Raw genomic sequence first — 15,349 nt, 5'->3', positions numbered from 1 at the left:
AAGTTATCAGAACTTAAAGTGATAACTGGTCATATTTGCAAAAAATGGCCTGGTCCTTAAGGTGAAATAAGGCTGAGTCCTTAAGGAGTTAAGCTAGTGTGAAAATCGCCTTATGGGTAAAACCACTCTACAGATGTAGAAGTGAGGATCATAGAACAATAAGGCCCCTTTCACACGGGCGGGTATTCCGCGCGGATGCGATGCGTGAGTTGAACACATTGTACCCGCACTAAATACCGACCCATTCATTTCTATGGGGCTGTTCACATGAGCGGTGATTTTCACGCATCACTTGTGCGTTGCGTGAAAATCGCAGCATGCTCTTTATTCTACGTTTTTCACATAACGCAGGCCCCATATAAATGAATGGGGTTGCGTGAAAATCGCAAGCATCCGCAAGCAAGTGCGGATGCGTTTCCCACAACGCACCCGCACATGTTTCCGCAACGGCCGTGTGAAAGAGGCCTAATGGAAAATGTGAATGTTTTTGCAATCATCCATTTTTACCCACAAATAATGTGAGGACCCAAGTCAGGTCATACGGCAATGGCAGATAAAATGTCAAATATGGGATTATCTCAATGTAATGAAATGGTAATATATAATGTCAGGATTGCGTTGACAAAAGTCTGGTGAACTTTTGAGAAACCTACTGTTTTATCAGTGTTTTGCCTTCAACATTTGACATAACACATCATTTCTCTACAGCAGGAGGCAATTGAAGTCGGTTTATAGAAGTGGTGCTGGTTTTCTTTTTTTTTATCTTTTTCAATCTTTTTTTAGTGTTGGTTTTTATTTTCTCTTATTCTTATTTTTTTCTTTTAGTTTAGTCTGTACATCACTTAGAGGAAAAATCGCAGTATTTCATGAAATGGAAGCAAATTTTAAGGTAGGTCTAGTGTTATTGTTTTATAAACCAATAATGTATATTCTGATTATAAGACATATTTTTATCTTCATACAGACACTCTCTAGGGCCTTGGTGAATATTGGAACAAGTCTTACCCATAACAAAGATGTGAGAGATTTCTTTATTGATCTCGTGGAAAAGGTATTCACGTACAGACTACTTATTTTTTGTTCAGTTAATGTAACAATTAAAAATAAAATTTTGATTGATATTTTTGCATTAACTTCTTAACAGTCATGTTAAAATTGGAAAAGCCCTCCAAAAATTTCACTTGTTTTATTATAGATTTTTTTTTTGTGTGTGTCTGCAGTTAATCTTCTTGGCACACAATTCAAGGGCCAATATTGCATTTTTAACCCCTTAGTGAAATCATTAATTTTAGCCTTAAAGAGGATCTTTCACCACTCCTGACATGTCTGTTTTAATAACTTCATGCATTCCCTATGTAATAACGATTCTGGAGCATCTATTCTTATGGCTGTATGTTGTGCCATTCCTTTATTATTTCTACTAAAAGTTATGAAGGAATTGCTATTAGCCTTCAGTAAGGGTACAGAGGGGAGGTAACCAGTTGGAGGGGTGTACCTGCACAGTCTGAAAATGGCAGCACTGATTGGATAGAGTAAGTCTGTGCAGGTACACCCCCAACTGGTTACCTCCCCTCTGTACCATTACTAATAGCAATTTATTCATAACTTCTAGTAGAAATAATAAAGGAACGGCATAACATAGAGACATAAAAATAGATGCTCCAGAATTGTTGGTACGTGGGGAAGCTATTAAAACAGACATGTCAGGAGTGGTGAAAGGTCCTCTTTAAGGCTAAAATTAATTATGTCACTAAGGGGTTAAAAATGCAATATTGTCTCCTGAATTGTGTGCCAACAAGATTTACTGAGACACAGATTTTACTTACTTTTTTTGCTTTTTCGTTTTGCGCTCCCTGCCTTCCCAGAGCCATAACTTTTTTATTTGTTTGTTCACATAGCCATATAGGGTTTGTTTTTGCGGGACAAGATCTACTTTTCAACGCCAACATTTAATATTGCATATGCTGTAGTGGGAAGCAGGAAGAAAATCCGAATGGTATGAAATTGCAAAAAAAAAGCAATTCCACCACAGTTTACAGGTTTTTTATTTACGATGTGCGATAAAAATGACCGGTTACTTTTATTCTACAGATCAGTACGAATCCGGCGATACCTTATATGTATAGTTTTTCTAGTGTTTTGATAGTGATAAAAAAAATAAAAAATGGGAAAATAAATCAGTTTTAATTTTTTGTCGCCATATTTTGACCCCTATAACTTTTTTGCAATTATGTGTACGGAGCTGTATGGGGGCTCATTTTTTGCGGGGGCGATCTGAACTTTTTATTGATACCATTCTGGGGTGTGTATAACTTTTTATTACATTTTTTTTTTTGTAGAGAATGAAGAGACCAAAAACGGCGAATCGGCCATTTGGACGCTTTTTTACGTTTTGTTGTTTGCCATATGGGGAATATATTTTAATATTTTTATATTATGGGCATTTTCGCACATCGCGACACCCATGATGTGTATTTTTTTTAGTTCTTTTATTTTAATTTTTGCAAAAGGGGGGTGTGATTTGAATTTTTGTGTTTTTTTTTTTTTTATAAAAATTCTTTTTTTACACTTTTTTATGGTTCCCATAGGGAACTATAACATGCAATTATTAGATTGCTATTCTCATTGACCCAAATGCACTAGCATTAGCGTCTATGAGAAAATTGCTTGTTTTCTATGGAGCCCTAGTACAGGCAAGGGCTCCATAGGAAATACAATGTAGCAGACAGGGGCTGCTGCATACACGCTTCAGCTCCTCCGATCGCCACACGAGGGAGCCAGAGCATCACCGGAAGTGTGCACTTCCGGTGTTTAACGCGCTCAGAGGCCATGGTCAGGATTGACCTCGGCATTACTGCCGGTTGTGGACATGAGCCGCAGGTGTCTGCTAGAAGAAGCAGGCGGCCACCCGCAGGTCAGGGGCGAGCGCCATCTTTAAATGCCCGACCACAGCCGTACTATTACGGCGCTGGTCGGACATGGAAGTTTGTAAAAGAGTCTATAGTTTACTGTGCTTCCAGGATTTAGAAACACTAATGAAATGCAACTTTTTAAAAGTCACAAAAGCCACTGCCCCCCTTTGTGTTCTAGCAGTCCTAACTTTTTAATTTTTTCTTCTACATTTATTTTTATTTTGCGGGATTAGTTGTAGTTTTTTGGGGTATATATAGTGTATTAAATAACTTTTATTTTATTTTTAGGGGGATTGATAAAAAGAACATACATTTTTACATTATTTTGTGGATTGTTTTTATGGTGTTTGCTGTGTGGTAAAAATAATATAATTTTATTATCTGGGTCACTACAACGATCATAATGTCACATTTATATATATATATTTACGTTTTTTTTCTCTCCTCCTGCAGCTGTGAGCTCTGAACCTAATCTCTCATTCTCCTCCTGACTGAAGGAATGGGGGGGTGGGGCTGATTTAACTGCGCATATCTCGGCCCCCAGGGAGGTGGGGGGTAGGTTGGTAAAATGTTTACCCATTTACTTGTTGAGGCCTCTATATCTATCACAGCGACAAGAGGTGAAAGTCCAGAGACCAGCATTGATAGCAATTCCCCTTATCAGAATTAGCTGCAGGAACCCTCTAATAATGACCTTTATGTAAAATTCACTGCAGTCCTGTGTGCAGAATACAGGTTGTAATGTGTCAGTGCACTACATTTACAAGCTGAAATATAATCATAGTAACATAGTTTGTAAGGCTAAAAAAACACATATGTCCATCCAGTTCAGCCTATTGTCCTGCAAAGTTGATCCAGATGAAGGCAGAAACCCCATAAAGTAGAAGCCAATTTTCCTCATTTTAGGGGGGAATCCGAATCAGAATAACTCTCTGAATCAACGACCCCTTTCTAGTAGCTATAGCCTGTAACACCTAGCTATTACATTCCAGAAATACATCCAGGCCCCTCTTGAATTCCTTTATTGTACTCACCATCACCACCTCCTCAGGCAGAGAGTTCCATAGTCTCACTGCTCTTACTGTAAAGAATCCTCTTCTATGTTTGTGTACAAACCTTCTTTCCTCCAGACGCAGAGGATGTCCCCTCGTCACAGTCACCGTCCTGGGAATAAATAGATGATGGGAGAGATCTCTGTACTGACCCCTCATATATTTTTACATAGTTATTAGATCTCCCCTGAGTCGTCTTTTTTCTAGACCAAATGACCCTAATTTTGCACTTCCGGCACTAGATCATCAGGGAACAAAGTCCAGATGGGAATATGCCCATATAGATGAATATAATACTGTGGTTAGAAAATAAAGCCAAAATAATCAAACGGTGGAGTGTGACCACTCATAGGATGTCGACAGCCTACGATATAAGTAACCCTAAAATGGCCATGTCATCCTCATCAGGAGTCCCCCTAAATAGCGCCAGATATGTTAATAAACAAATATGCATATTTTGAGCCTGGCCACTAAGGCCATATACTTGCGCATTTGTAGCATATAGATGTAGGGATTCTTATGGTCAGATCGCCGTCCCAACATATAGGCTGATGGTACTTCGGTAGTCCTAGGGGGGGCCCCAGTAGCACAAAAATGGAGTTACAGCACTGTAGCAGATGTAAACGCCGATCCTCGGTACGCGTTGGTGTTTTGGTATGTCAGTGTGCCTTTTAAAGAGAAGACCACATCTCACAGTGTTGCGTAGCGATGTCAGCACGCACATCGGTGTCACCTGGCGTCACGGCGCATGCAGCGATGTGTTCCACTGCTCGGGCTGTCAGTACTATGCTGTATAGAAAACAACAGCAACTTTATTTAAAACTACAGCGATTATTATCTTGGTCAGTTCCATAGCGGTTATATTCCATACCAAACAGCACTCTTTGCATACCAGAGATATAAGGTACGCCAAAGAAGAATGGTGCACACAAAAAAACACACACTTAAAGGGAAAAAATAAATAAATAATTTATAGAAGGTTACTTTTTGTATTTTTTTTATATTTATATTCAGGGCAGAATATTATAGAATATAATGTGAACAGGAGGGCGAACTGTTACCTAATATAAAAAACCTCCCAATTGGCAAACATACAGTCAGGACCATAAATATTGGGACATCCAGGGGGCTGGATCTCACAGGCTCGTCACAGGACGGCAGCGCCGATACCTCAGGAAAGCATCGCACTGCCTTCCATGCCATCGGGTCCCCCCTACAGCCCCATGGAGACCCGATGGCACCGCCGCCACCCGCAACATGAAAAGCCGCAAACCGGCCCTGTACACCCTGTGTCTGGAAGAGGTTAACTGTCGGCTTTAATTTTAGGGTGTTTACATCCAAATCAAGTGAACAGTGTAGGAATTACAACAGTTTGCATATGTGCCTCCCACTTGTTAAGGGACCAAGACAGAATAATAATCATAAATCAAACTTTCACTTTTTAACACTTGGTTGCAAATCCTTTAAGTCAATTACAGCCAGCAGTCTGGAACGCATAGACATCACCAGATGCTGGGTTTCCTCCCTGGGGATGCTCTGCCGGGCCTCTACTGCAACTGTCTTCAGTTCCTGCTTGTTCTTGGGGCATTTTCCCTTCAGTTTTGTCTTCAGCAAGTGAAATGCACGCTCAATCGGATTCAGGTCAGGTGATTGACTTGGCCATTGCATAGCTTTCCACTTCTTACCCTTAAAAAACTCTTTGGTTGCTTTTGCAGTATGCTTTGAGTCATTGTCCATCTGCACTGTGAAGCGTCGTCCAATGAGTTCTGAAGCATTTGGCTGAATATGTGCAGATAATATTGCCCGAAACACTTCAGAATTCATCCTGCTGCTTTTGTCAGCAGTCACATCATCAATAAATACAAGAGAACCAGTTCCATTGGCAGCCATACATGCCCACGCCATGACACTACCACTACCACCATGCTTCACTGATGAGGTAGTATGCTTAGGATCATGAGAAGTTTCTTTCCTTCTCCATACTCTTCTCTTCCCATCACTCTGGTACAAGTTGATCTTGGTCTCATCTGTCCATAGGATGTTGTTCCAGAACTGTGGAAGGCTTTTTTAGATGTCGTTTGGCAAACTCTAATCTGGCCTTCCTGTTTTTGAGACTCACCAATGTTTTACATCTTGGGGTGAACCCTCTGTAGTCACTCTGGTGAAGTCTTCTCTTGATTGTGGACTTTGACACACATACACCTACCTCCTGGAGAGGTGTTCTTAATCTGGCCAACTGTTGTGAAGGGTGTTTTCTTCACCAGGGAAAGAATTCTAAGGTCATCCACCACAGAACAATGTTCTAAACAGTTGTTTTGTCCACGCCTAATGTTTTTGCTATCTCTCTGATGGGTTTGTTGTGTTTTTGCAGCCTAATGATAGCTTGCTTCACTGATAGTGACAGCTCTTTGGATCTCATCTTGAGAGTTGACAGCAACAGATTCCAAACGCAAATAGCACACCTGAAACCTTGTCCCATTACTTTTGGTCCCTTAATAAGTGGGAGGCACACATGCAAACTGTTGTAATTCCTACACCATTCACCAGATTTGGATGTAAATACCCTTAAATTAAATCTGACGGTTTGCAGTTAAATGTTAGAATTGTGTCAATGTCCTAATATTGATGGACCTGACTGTATTTCTACACCAATACAGGCTCCAGATAACACTGCACCAGATGGTCTAATGCAGTTGCGCAAGACCCAGCCTGCCCTGTCATTCAGGTGTGAACACAAGTCAATTTGGGAAACCACGTAAGTGGAACCAACTACAAACGTGTGTTGGTCCACGAATACATCCCACAGCAGTATGACACTAGGCAGTAAACACTGCTCTATGATCCTGAGCGGTATTAAACCACTCTTGTGCATACAAGGCGGGTGTATTCACAGTGGTGTAAGTGGCAATGAATGCCAATGCTCAGTTGTCCGGCTCTGCCACTAAATTACTTGCCCTAGAAATGTTTAACCCCTTGATAAACATTCAACCCCTCTCGAATACAGCCAGGTTTAGTATGTTTGATTCGTGTTCACACCATAGCAGTGGCCTGCAATTTCATCCCTCTAATGAGTGTGGGCAGATGTTTATCAAACGGTGTGCTCACATCCAGGCATCACAAGTGTCATAGGACTGCCTAGTAAATACCTCCCTTGATTCGTGCTCATACGGCAGTGGATGACGGCACTTGTACCACACGTCACAGTGAGCATGTGCGTTGATTCACAGGTCGCAACTGCTTCGCATGGGCAGATGTTTATCAAGGGGTTAAACATTTATAGGGCAAGTAATTTAGTGGCACAGCCGAACAATTTAGTATTGGCATTCATTGCCATTTACACCACGGTGAATACACCCGCCTTGTATGCACAAGAGTGGTTTAATACCGCTCAGGATAATAGAGCACTGTTTACTACCTAGTGTCATACTGCTGTGGGATGTATTCGTGGACCAATACACATTTGTAGTTGGTTCCACTTACGTGGTTTCCCAAATTGACTTGTATTCACACCTGAGCGACAGGGCAGGCTGGGTCTTGCGCAATTGCATTAGACCATCTGGTGCCATGTTATCTGCTGCCTGTATTGGTGTGGCTATATGTTAGTAAATTGGGAGGTTTTTATATTAGGTAAGAGTTTTCCCACCTCTTCACATTTTAATCAAGTTTCAATAAAGACGTAGTTTTACTATTTCCTTCACAACGTTTCTTTGGTCAGTGAATTATATTTGAAAAGGGTGAAACGTAAACCACTAAGTATTTGTCAGTGAACAGAATATTATACAATGCCCTATCTTTAAGGGGAGTCAATACACTATATATATTGATGCAAATAAGAAATTCGGGTAGTAACCCTCTCCCATCGAGAGGGGCTTCACTGAGCCTCCACTATGATGTACAGTGTATATAGGCCAGTTTTAAATGAAGCATGCAAAGTCAATGTTCTCATTTAATGCTGCAGGTGAAACAGTATTTAACCCCTTCAGGACCCTGCCATTTTTCACCTTAAGAACTAGGCCATTGTTTTGCAAATCTGACATGTCACTTTATGTGGTGATAACTTTAAAACGCTTTTACTTATCCAAGCCATTCTGAGATTGTTTTCTCGTCACATATTGTACTTCATAACAGTGGAAAATTTTAGTCAAAATATTTCATTTCTATTTATAAAAAAATACCAAATTGACCCCAAATTTTGAAAGATTTGCAATTTTCTAAATTTCAGTTCCTCTGCTTTTAAGACAGATGGTGAAACAGTATTTTATCGGTATATGCAACGTGATTCCTTTTGTTTTAATATCTGATCGATGTGCGAACAACTTCTATCATCGAGAAGGAGATACATGCAAAATTTCCATCATGCTGTAAGTGAATATGGCCTCATGCACACGACAGTGTTTTTTCACTGTCAATGATTTGGCTTCAGTGGTCCGTGTCCGATTTTGCTTCAGTTGTGTTTCCTTGTGCCTTCCTTTTTTTTGTCTGACGGGAAAAAAAGGAAGGCTAATGAAAAGTGTAATTTTATTGCACCAAGGTCTTGTAGAAAAAAATGGACGCGGACACAGATGACATACCAGTTGTGCATCCGTTTTTTTTGACGGACGCATTGACTTGAATGGGTCCGTCGTCCGTTTTCCACTGACAAGAATAGGACAGGTTATATTTTTTTGATGGACTGGAATCACGGATGCGGAGAAAAAACGGAGGACTATCAGTTTTTTTTCACAGCTCCATAGAAATGAATGGGACCTCCGCTAAACTGTGAAAAATGACGGAACGGACGCGGATGCACACAACGGTCGTGTGCATGAGGCCTATGTCTCATAATCGGTTTATCTCGTTTATTTCTAATATCACCTAAATGTTCCAAAATTCGTATTTTGAACTCCCTACATGTTTTACCCACATATAGGGACCCACATTGGGACTGCATCAGATATATCACACCTCTAGTGTTGCAATTCGCAAAGTTCCAGGCCTGATAAACTTTTATTCCTGAACTGTCCCTAAAAGTGTCACCAACTTCTATAAACGGACAAGCTTTGCAGTGAGCACATTTAAACGTACCATTTTTACAGTTCTAAAGCCAGCTCTTTCCTTTGTGGTTCAAAATGGCACAAGGGCATCACCAATATTCTGACCTCTTCGAAATGTGGTAGAGGGAGTTTCAGATGGATACTCCTTGAGGTTAGGATCTGTTTTGATGAGGAACCAATAACGATTCAAAATATCCCTAACTTGGAATCAAAAGTCCCAATTATGCAAAGTAAGTTGTCCTCCTTTTCCACCCATGGTTGAAAAAGTGCCGCTCGATTACTCTCAATTGCAAACTTCCAGGCCTCTTTGAGACACTGATCAGGATAACCTTTCTGTCTGAATCTATAAAACAGTTATGATGCTTCTTGTTCAAATTCCTCCAAGTTAGAGCAATTGCGGCAAATTCTTATAAACTGACCCTTGGGAATGCCCCGCCTGAGGGGTTTAGGATGGAAGCTTTCCCACCTCAGTAGACTATTTGTTTCCCCTTTGCTTACAGTGAAGTGTAGTCCTTATCTGTCGCTGTTCTCTCTTGCTAATTCTGGTATCTAAAAAGGTAATTGAGGTACTATCTATTTCAAATGTAAAATGTAGACCAATATGGTTCACATTAGGCTTGACCAAAAACTGTTCAAAGTCACTGATGGAGCCCGTCCAAAAAAGCAAAATGTCATCTATATAACGGACCCATATTGGAATAAACTGGGTCCATAGTGACATCTCCTCTGAGAAACAATTGTGTCTTCCCACCAGCCCAGGAGCAAATTCGCATAGGTAGGCGCACAGGGCCTCCCCATAGCGGTTCCCCTGAGCTGGTGGTAAAACGTAGAGTCAAACAAAAAGTAATTGTGTGTAAGTATATAGCTGAGAAGACGCAACACAAAGTTATTGTGACTTCTCAACTCATTACTCCTGGAGTAAAGATAATATTTCACTTCAGCCAAGCCCTTTGTGTGAGTTATAGATGTATACAAGAATTCAACATCTATTGATGCTAAAAAGGTGTTGGCCCCGATGCTGATACCCTCCAGTCTTTTAAGTAAATCAGTTGTATAACGGAGATATGATGGCAGTGTGAAAAGAAAAGGGCGTAATATGCGGTCAACATATGTCCCTATATGTTGAGTAAGATTACCAATTCCTGAGACAATGGGATTACCCTTGAGGGGGGTCAAGACCCTTATGAATCTTTGGTAGATAGTAAAATGTTGCTATCCTGGAATGCATTGGTAATAAATATTCCATCTCTCTCCGACTTAATCAATTTGTATTACAATGCCTCTTGTAATAATGTAGACAACTCAGATTTATATTGTTTAGTTGGATCATATTCCAAAACCTCATAATTTGTCTTGTCCGACAGTAGAGCCATGCACACATTCCTATATTGCTGATAATTGAGGATTACCGTATTCACCCCTTTTGCCTAGAGTTCTAAGGCCTTCTATTTTCTCATATGTATAGTTTTATGCATGGGTGTCTTCATCAGATTACAAAGATCTCTAATAACAGAGTTCAAAAATAGCTCTCCTTTTGGTGGGTTCTTGGTACTCTTGTTACTGAGGTTTGTAAATTTTCCCTGTCCCCTTGGTTTTTCATTATCATTAAGGAGTTCCATAAGATTATCAAAACCAAGAAGGTCCATCAGATCTAGTCCCATTTCAACACATCTCTGTTTATATGTGTGTGCGAATGCCTTCACTTTTCGCACAAACAGATGGATGTCTTTAATCTATTCAAAACAATTGAACCGGTTTGTAGGGACAAATGTCAAACCCTTAGAGATAATAGATAATTCTGCCTCTCATAATCTCAACCCTGAAAGATTTAAAATCAGTGATTGGTCAGCAAGGGAGAACAGTAACAGATAAGGACTACACTTCACCGCAAGCAAACGGCAACAAATAGTCTACTGAGGTGGGAAAGCTTCCATCCTAAACCCCTTAGGTGGGGCATTCCCGGGGGTCAGTTTTTAAGAATTCGGCACAATTGCTCTAACTTAAAAGAATTTGAACAAGAAACATCACAACTGTTTTATAGATTCAGACAGAGAGGTTATCCTGATCAGTGTCTAAAAGAGGCCTGGAAGTTTGCATGTGAATGTAATCGAGCGGCACTTTTTCAACCACGGCAATCACGTTAGATATACCGATTAATCCCATAAGGACCCACGCTGTACATGTACGGCGCTGGTTGACGTGACTTAATGGGGTTTTGATTTTTTTTTTAACTGATGATCTATCCTCTGAATTGATCATCAGCATCTCATCGGCGGGTATCCGACACCCGGCAGCCCTGCTGATCAGCTGTTTGAGAAGGCAGTGGCGCTGGCAGTAGTGCCGCGGCCTTCTCGCTGTTTACCGCAGGCCCAGTGACATCATGACTAGCATCAATGGCCTGGGTGGTGCTAAGCTCCATTCAAGAGGATAAATCATCAGTTTAAAAAAACTGCAGAACTCCTTTAAGGACCAGTGCAGTACATGTGCGGCAAGCTGATTAGGCGGGTGCAGGAGCTGTGCCCACCAGATCAGTGGCAGGGTTCCGGCAGTCACTGATAGCCGGACCCCTGCTGTATGCACTGGCATCAGTGAAAACACTGATGCCGGTGCATTAGTGTTTTCCACAGCGCTGACTGTGGAACGTGCGGGATCCTGCCGGGTGCGGAGTGGCCATCGCTGCTGTGACGGGGACCTGATGGCAGGGAAGGCAGCCCGATGCCCTTCACAGGGAGGAATCTGTAAGTGTATTACAGTCTGTAATACACTTACAGCCAATGCATTACAATACAGAAGTATTGTAATGCATTGTAAAGGGGATCAGATCCCCAAAAGTTGAAGTCCCAGAGTGGGACAAAAAATTAAGAGAAAAAGAAGTAAAAAAAATAAAGTTTAACAATTTTTTTTTTAAAGTTTCAAGTAAAAAAAAAAAAAGAAGTGTTTCCCAAAATAAAGAAAAATTGGGAAAAATAGAAAAGTAGACATATTAGGTATCGACACATCCATGACGACCGGCTCAATAAAAATATCACATGACCTTGCCCCTCATGTGAACACCATCAAAAAAATAACATAAAAACTGTGCTAAAAAAAAACATTTTTTGTCACCTTACATCACTAAAAGTGCAACACCAAGCGATCAAAATGTCGTAGGCCCCCAAAATAGTACCAATCTAACTGTCGCCTCACCCCGCAAAAAATTAGCCCCTACCTAAGACAATCGCCCCAAAAATAAAAAAAACTATGGCTCTCAGACTATGGTGACACTAAAACATAATTTTTATTTGTTTCAAAAATGATATTGTGTAAAACTTAAATAAAAAAAGTATACATATTAGGTATTGCCACTTCCGTAACAACCTGCTCTATAAAAATATCACATGACCTAACCCCTAAGGTGAACACCGTAAAATCAATAAAAGTCGTTTTTTGCAGAAACTGCTGGACGGATTACAAGATCAAAGAGCACAGCCTAATCAAGGTAAGCTGTGCTTCATGGCTGCTTTAAAATCGTTTTTTGGGTTAGGGGAGGTGACAGAATCCCTTTAATTCTTGTGGAACACCTAAAGGGTTAACAAAATTTGTAAAATCAGTTTTGAATACCTTGAGGGGTGTAGTTTCTAAAATGGGGCCGTTTATGGGTGGTTTCTATTATGTAAGCCTCACAAAGTGACTTCAGACCTGAACTGGTCCTTAAAAAGTGGGTTTTGGAAATGTTCTGAAAATAACAAGATTTGCTTTTAAACTTTTAAGCCTTCTAAACATCCCAAAAAAAGAAAATGTCATTTTCCAAACATGAAGTAGATATATGGGAAATGTAAAGTAATACCTCTTTTAGGAGGCATCACTATCGGTTTTAAAAGCAGAGAAATAGAAATGTACAAAATTGTGACTTTTTAGAAATTTATGGTAAATTTTTGTATTTTTTTTATAAATAAAAATGAAATATTTTGACTCAAATTTACCACTGTCATGAAGTACAATATGTGACGAGAAAACAATCTCAATATGACTTGCATAAGTAAAAGTGTTTTAAAGTTATCACCACATAAAGTGACACATGTCAGATTTTCAAAAAATGGCCTGGTCCTATTCGCGGAGGGGCATGGTGAGTTCATGTATGATTTAATTTTTTTTCACAAGTTAGCGGAAAATTACACTTTCTGAGGAAAAAAAAATAATAATAAAGTTTCCATTTCTGCTAACTTCTGGCAAAAAAAAAATCTCCCGCAGACTCACTATGCCCCTCAGTGAATACTTTGGGGTGTCTACTTTCCGAAATGGGGTCATTTGTGGGGTGTGTTTACTGTTCTGGCATTTTGGGTGGGGCTAAATTGTGAGCAACCCTGTAATGCCTAAAGGTACTCGTTGGACTTTCGGCCCCTTTACGCACCTAGGCTGCAAAAAAGTGTCACACATGTGGTATAGCCGTACTCAGAAGAAGTAGGGCAATGTGTTTTGGGGTGGATTTTTACATATACCCATGGTGGGTGAGAGAAATATCTCTGTAAATTGACAACTTTGTATAAAAAAAATTAAAAAGTTGTCATTTACAGAGATATTTCTCACACACAGTATGGGTATATGTAAAAATACACCCCGAAACACATTGCCCTACTTCTTCGGAGTACGGCGATACCACATGTGTGACACTTTTTTGCAGCCTAAGTGCACAAAGGGGCCCAAATTCCAGTGAGTACCTTTAGGATTTCACAGGGCATTTTTTACACATTTGGATTCCAAACCACTTCTCACGCTTTAGGGCCCCTAAAATGCCAGGGCAGTATAAATACCCCACAAGTGACCCCATTTTGGAAAGAAGACACCCCAAGGAATTCCATGAGGGGCATGGCGAGTTCATAGAATTTTTTTTTGGCACAAGTTAGCGGAAAATGATTATTTTTATTTTTATTTTTCTTACAAAGTCTCATATTCCACTAACTTGTGACAAAAAATAAAATTTTACATGAACTCGCCATGCCCCTCAGAGGGGAAAGGCGTCTCCCAGGACACAGGAGCTCCGCCCAACATCCAAACCCACTCAGCTTGTATGCCCTGGCAAACCCTATTTCTCCATTCACATCAATCGATGTGGATGAATAAATCATTGCCAGAATTATTTTTATTTTTTTATACAAAGTGTTTGCCAAAGCATATGAACACCGCCCCTCAGCTCATAAGCCTCGGCAAACGTATCTTTTTTACTGCAAAGGAGAAATCTCGTCTTGCAGCGCCACATACACCGACTGTGTAATCTGACAGCAGCGCAATGCTTTTGTCAGAATGCACATCAGTGCTGCAGCTGGTTGATCGCTTGGTCCACCTAGAAGCTAAAAAAAAATAAAAAAAAAACAGGCAGCAACGCAATACATTTATTAACATCAACTTTTATAAACTTTATATAACATTTGAAACAGAACCTTACCTTGCTTACCTGTGATTTATTTTTTATTTTTATTTTTTTACCTTTAGAGGACAGAACCTCTCCTTCCCCATGGGACAATGTGCAAAGCGCAAATCGCCCAGAGATGTGGCGAAGTACATTATGCACTTTGTCCCAGTGTCACAACCAGACAGCTGAGAAGCTCTGACAGAAGCCTTTCAGAACCTCCTCCTTGAGTTTCTTTGTTGTGATGTTCAGTTCCTCATCTCGTTAGCCTCTCTCAGCTGTCATGTGGTTGGACTGATTGCATCCCTTTAAATTCCGCCCCATAATGCATTACTGGGCGGCTTATACTACTTCCTGGAGTATGTGTGCATGCTGATCTTGTTTTCCAGTCTGCTACAAAGTTAAGTGCTGAACATTTATCTGTTATTTTCTGTTTGCTGGATCCCAGGTGACCCTGACTCCCTCCGTGTCTGGTGTAGGGAGCCGGTGGTCGTGTCCCCTCACTATTGTAGGGTGTTCAGGGGTTATGATGGGTGGGGATCATTATATCGCTGCTCAGGGGTAACGCTCAGTCTTGGGTCTTTTCGCTGCCGGAGGGGGCACGGCCTCTCCGTTCAGTGGAGAGATGTCCCCTTCCTGTCATACTCAGTCCCAGGACAGTGCAGCGGTCTCATTCTGTGCGCAGGGGTCTCAGTCGCCGTCAGCACCTTCTGAGCAGGAGCCCATGCAGCTGGGGTTGATTGCTTTTGACAATAGAATATTCAGCTCGCATGGGAGGGTTTGTTTTTGTTGTGGAGGTATAAATCATTTGGCAAATGTTTGTCCTTCTAGGAGATTCAGGCAGTTTTCTGGGAGTAATAAAGAAACAAACAGGAAAAAATCTTTTAAAAATTTTCCGTCTGTTACTATTGTCAGGGTTGAGGCGGAGATTGAAGGTTTTCCGTTTGCTTGTAGTTCCCATTTTGT

General features: G+C 40.6%; 1 protein-coding gene across 3 annotated transcripts in view; it reads left to right on the top strand.

The window, feature by feature from the left end:
- The window catches only part of LOC122920677 (FGF1 intracellular binding protein), a 138,906-nt gene that overhangs the window by 96,296 nt on the left and 27,261 nt on the right, over positions 1 to 15,349 (top strand). For 2 of the 3 annotated variants that reach the window (XR_006386927.1, XM_044270368.1), the window contains exons 8-10: positions 826 to 889; positions 965 to 1,051; positions 12,430 to 12,475. Coding sequence is in view for 2 of the 3 variants with exons in the window: in XM_044270368.1 (XP_044126303.1) it covers positions 826 to 889; positions 965 to 1,051; positions 12,430 to 12,475 (197 nt within the window). In the remaining variant the exon portion in view is untranslated. The remainder of the gene's footprint in view (positions 1 to 825; positions 890 to 964; positions 1,052 to 12,429; positions 12,476 to 15,349) is intronic. The other variant, XM_044270367.1, reaches the window with a different exon arrangement.

The sequence above is a fragment of the Bufo gargarizans genome, chromosome 10 (genome assembly GCF_014858855.1).
Source record: "Bufo gargarizans isolate SCDJY-AF-19 chromosome 10, ASM1485885v1, whole genome shotgun sequence".
Classification (NCBI taxonomy): Eukaryota; Metazoa; Chordata; class Amphibia; order Anura; family Bufonidae; genus Bufo; species Bufo gargarizans.
The sequence above is the reverse complement of the archived record's forward strand: the minus strand, read 5'-3'. Positions and strand labels throughout refer to the sequence as shown.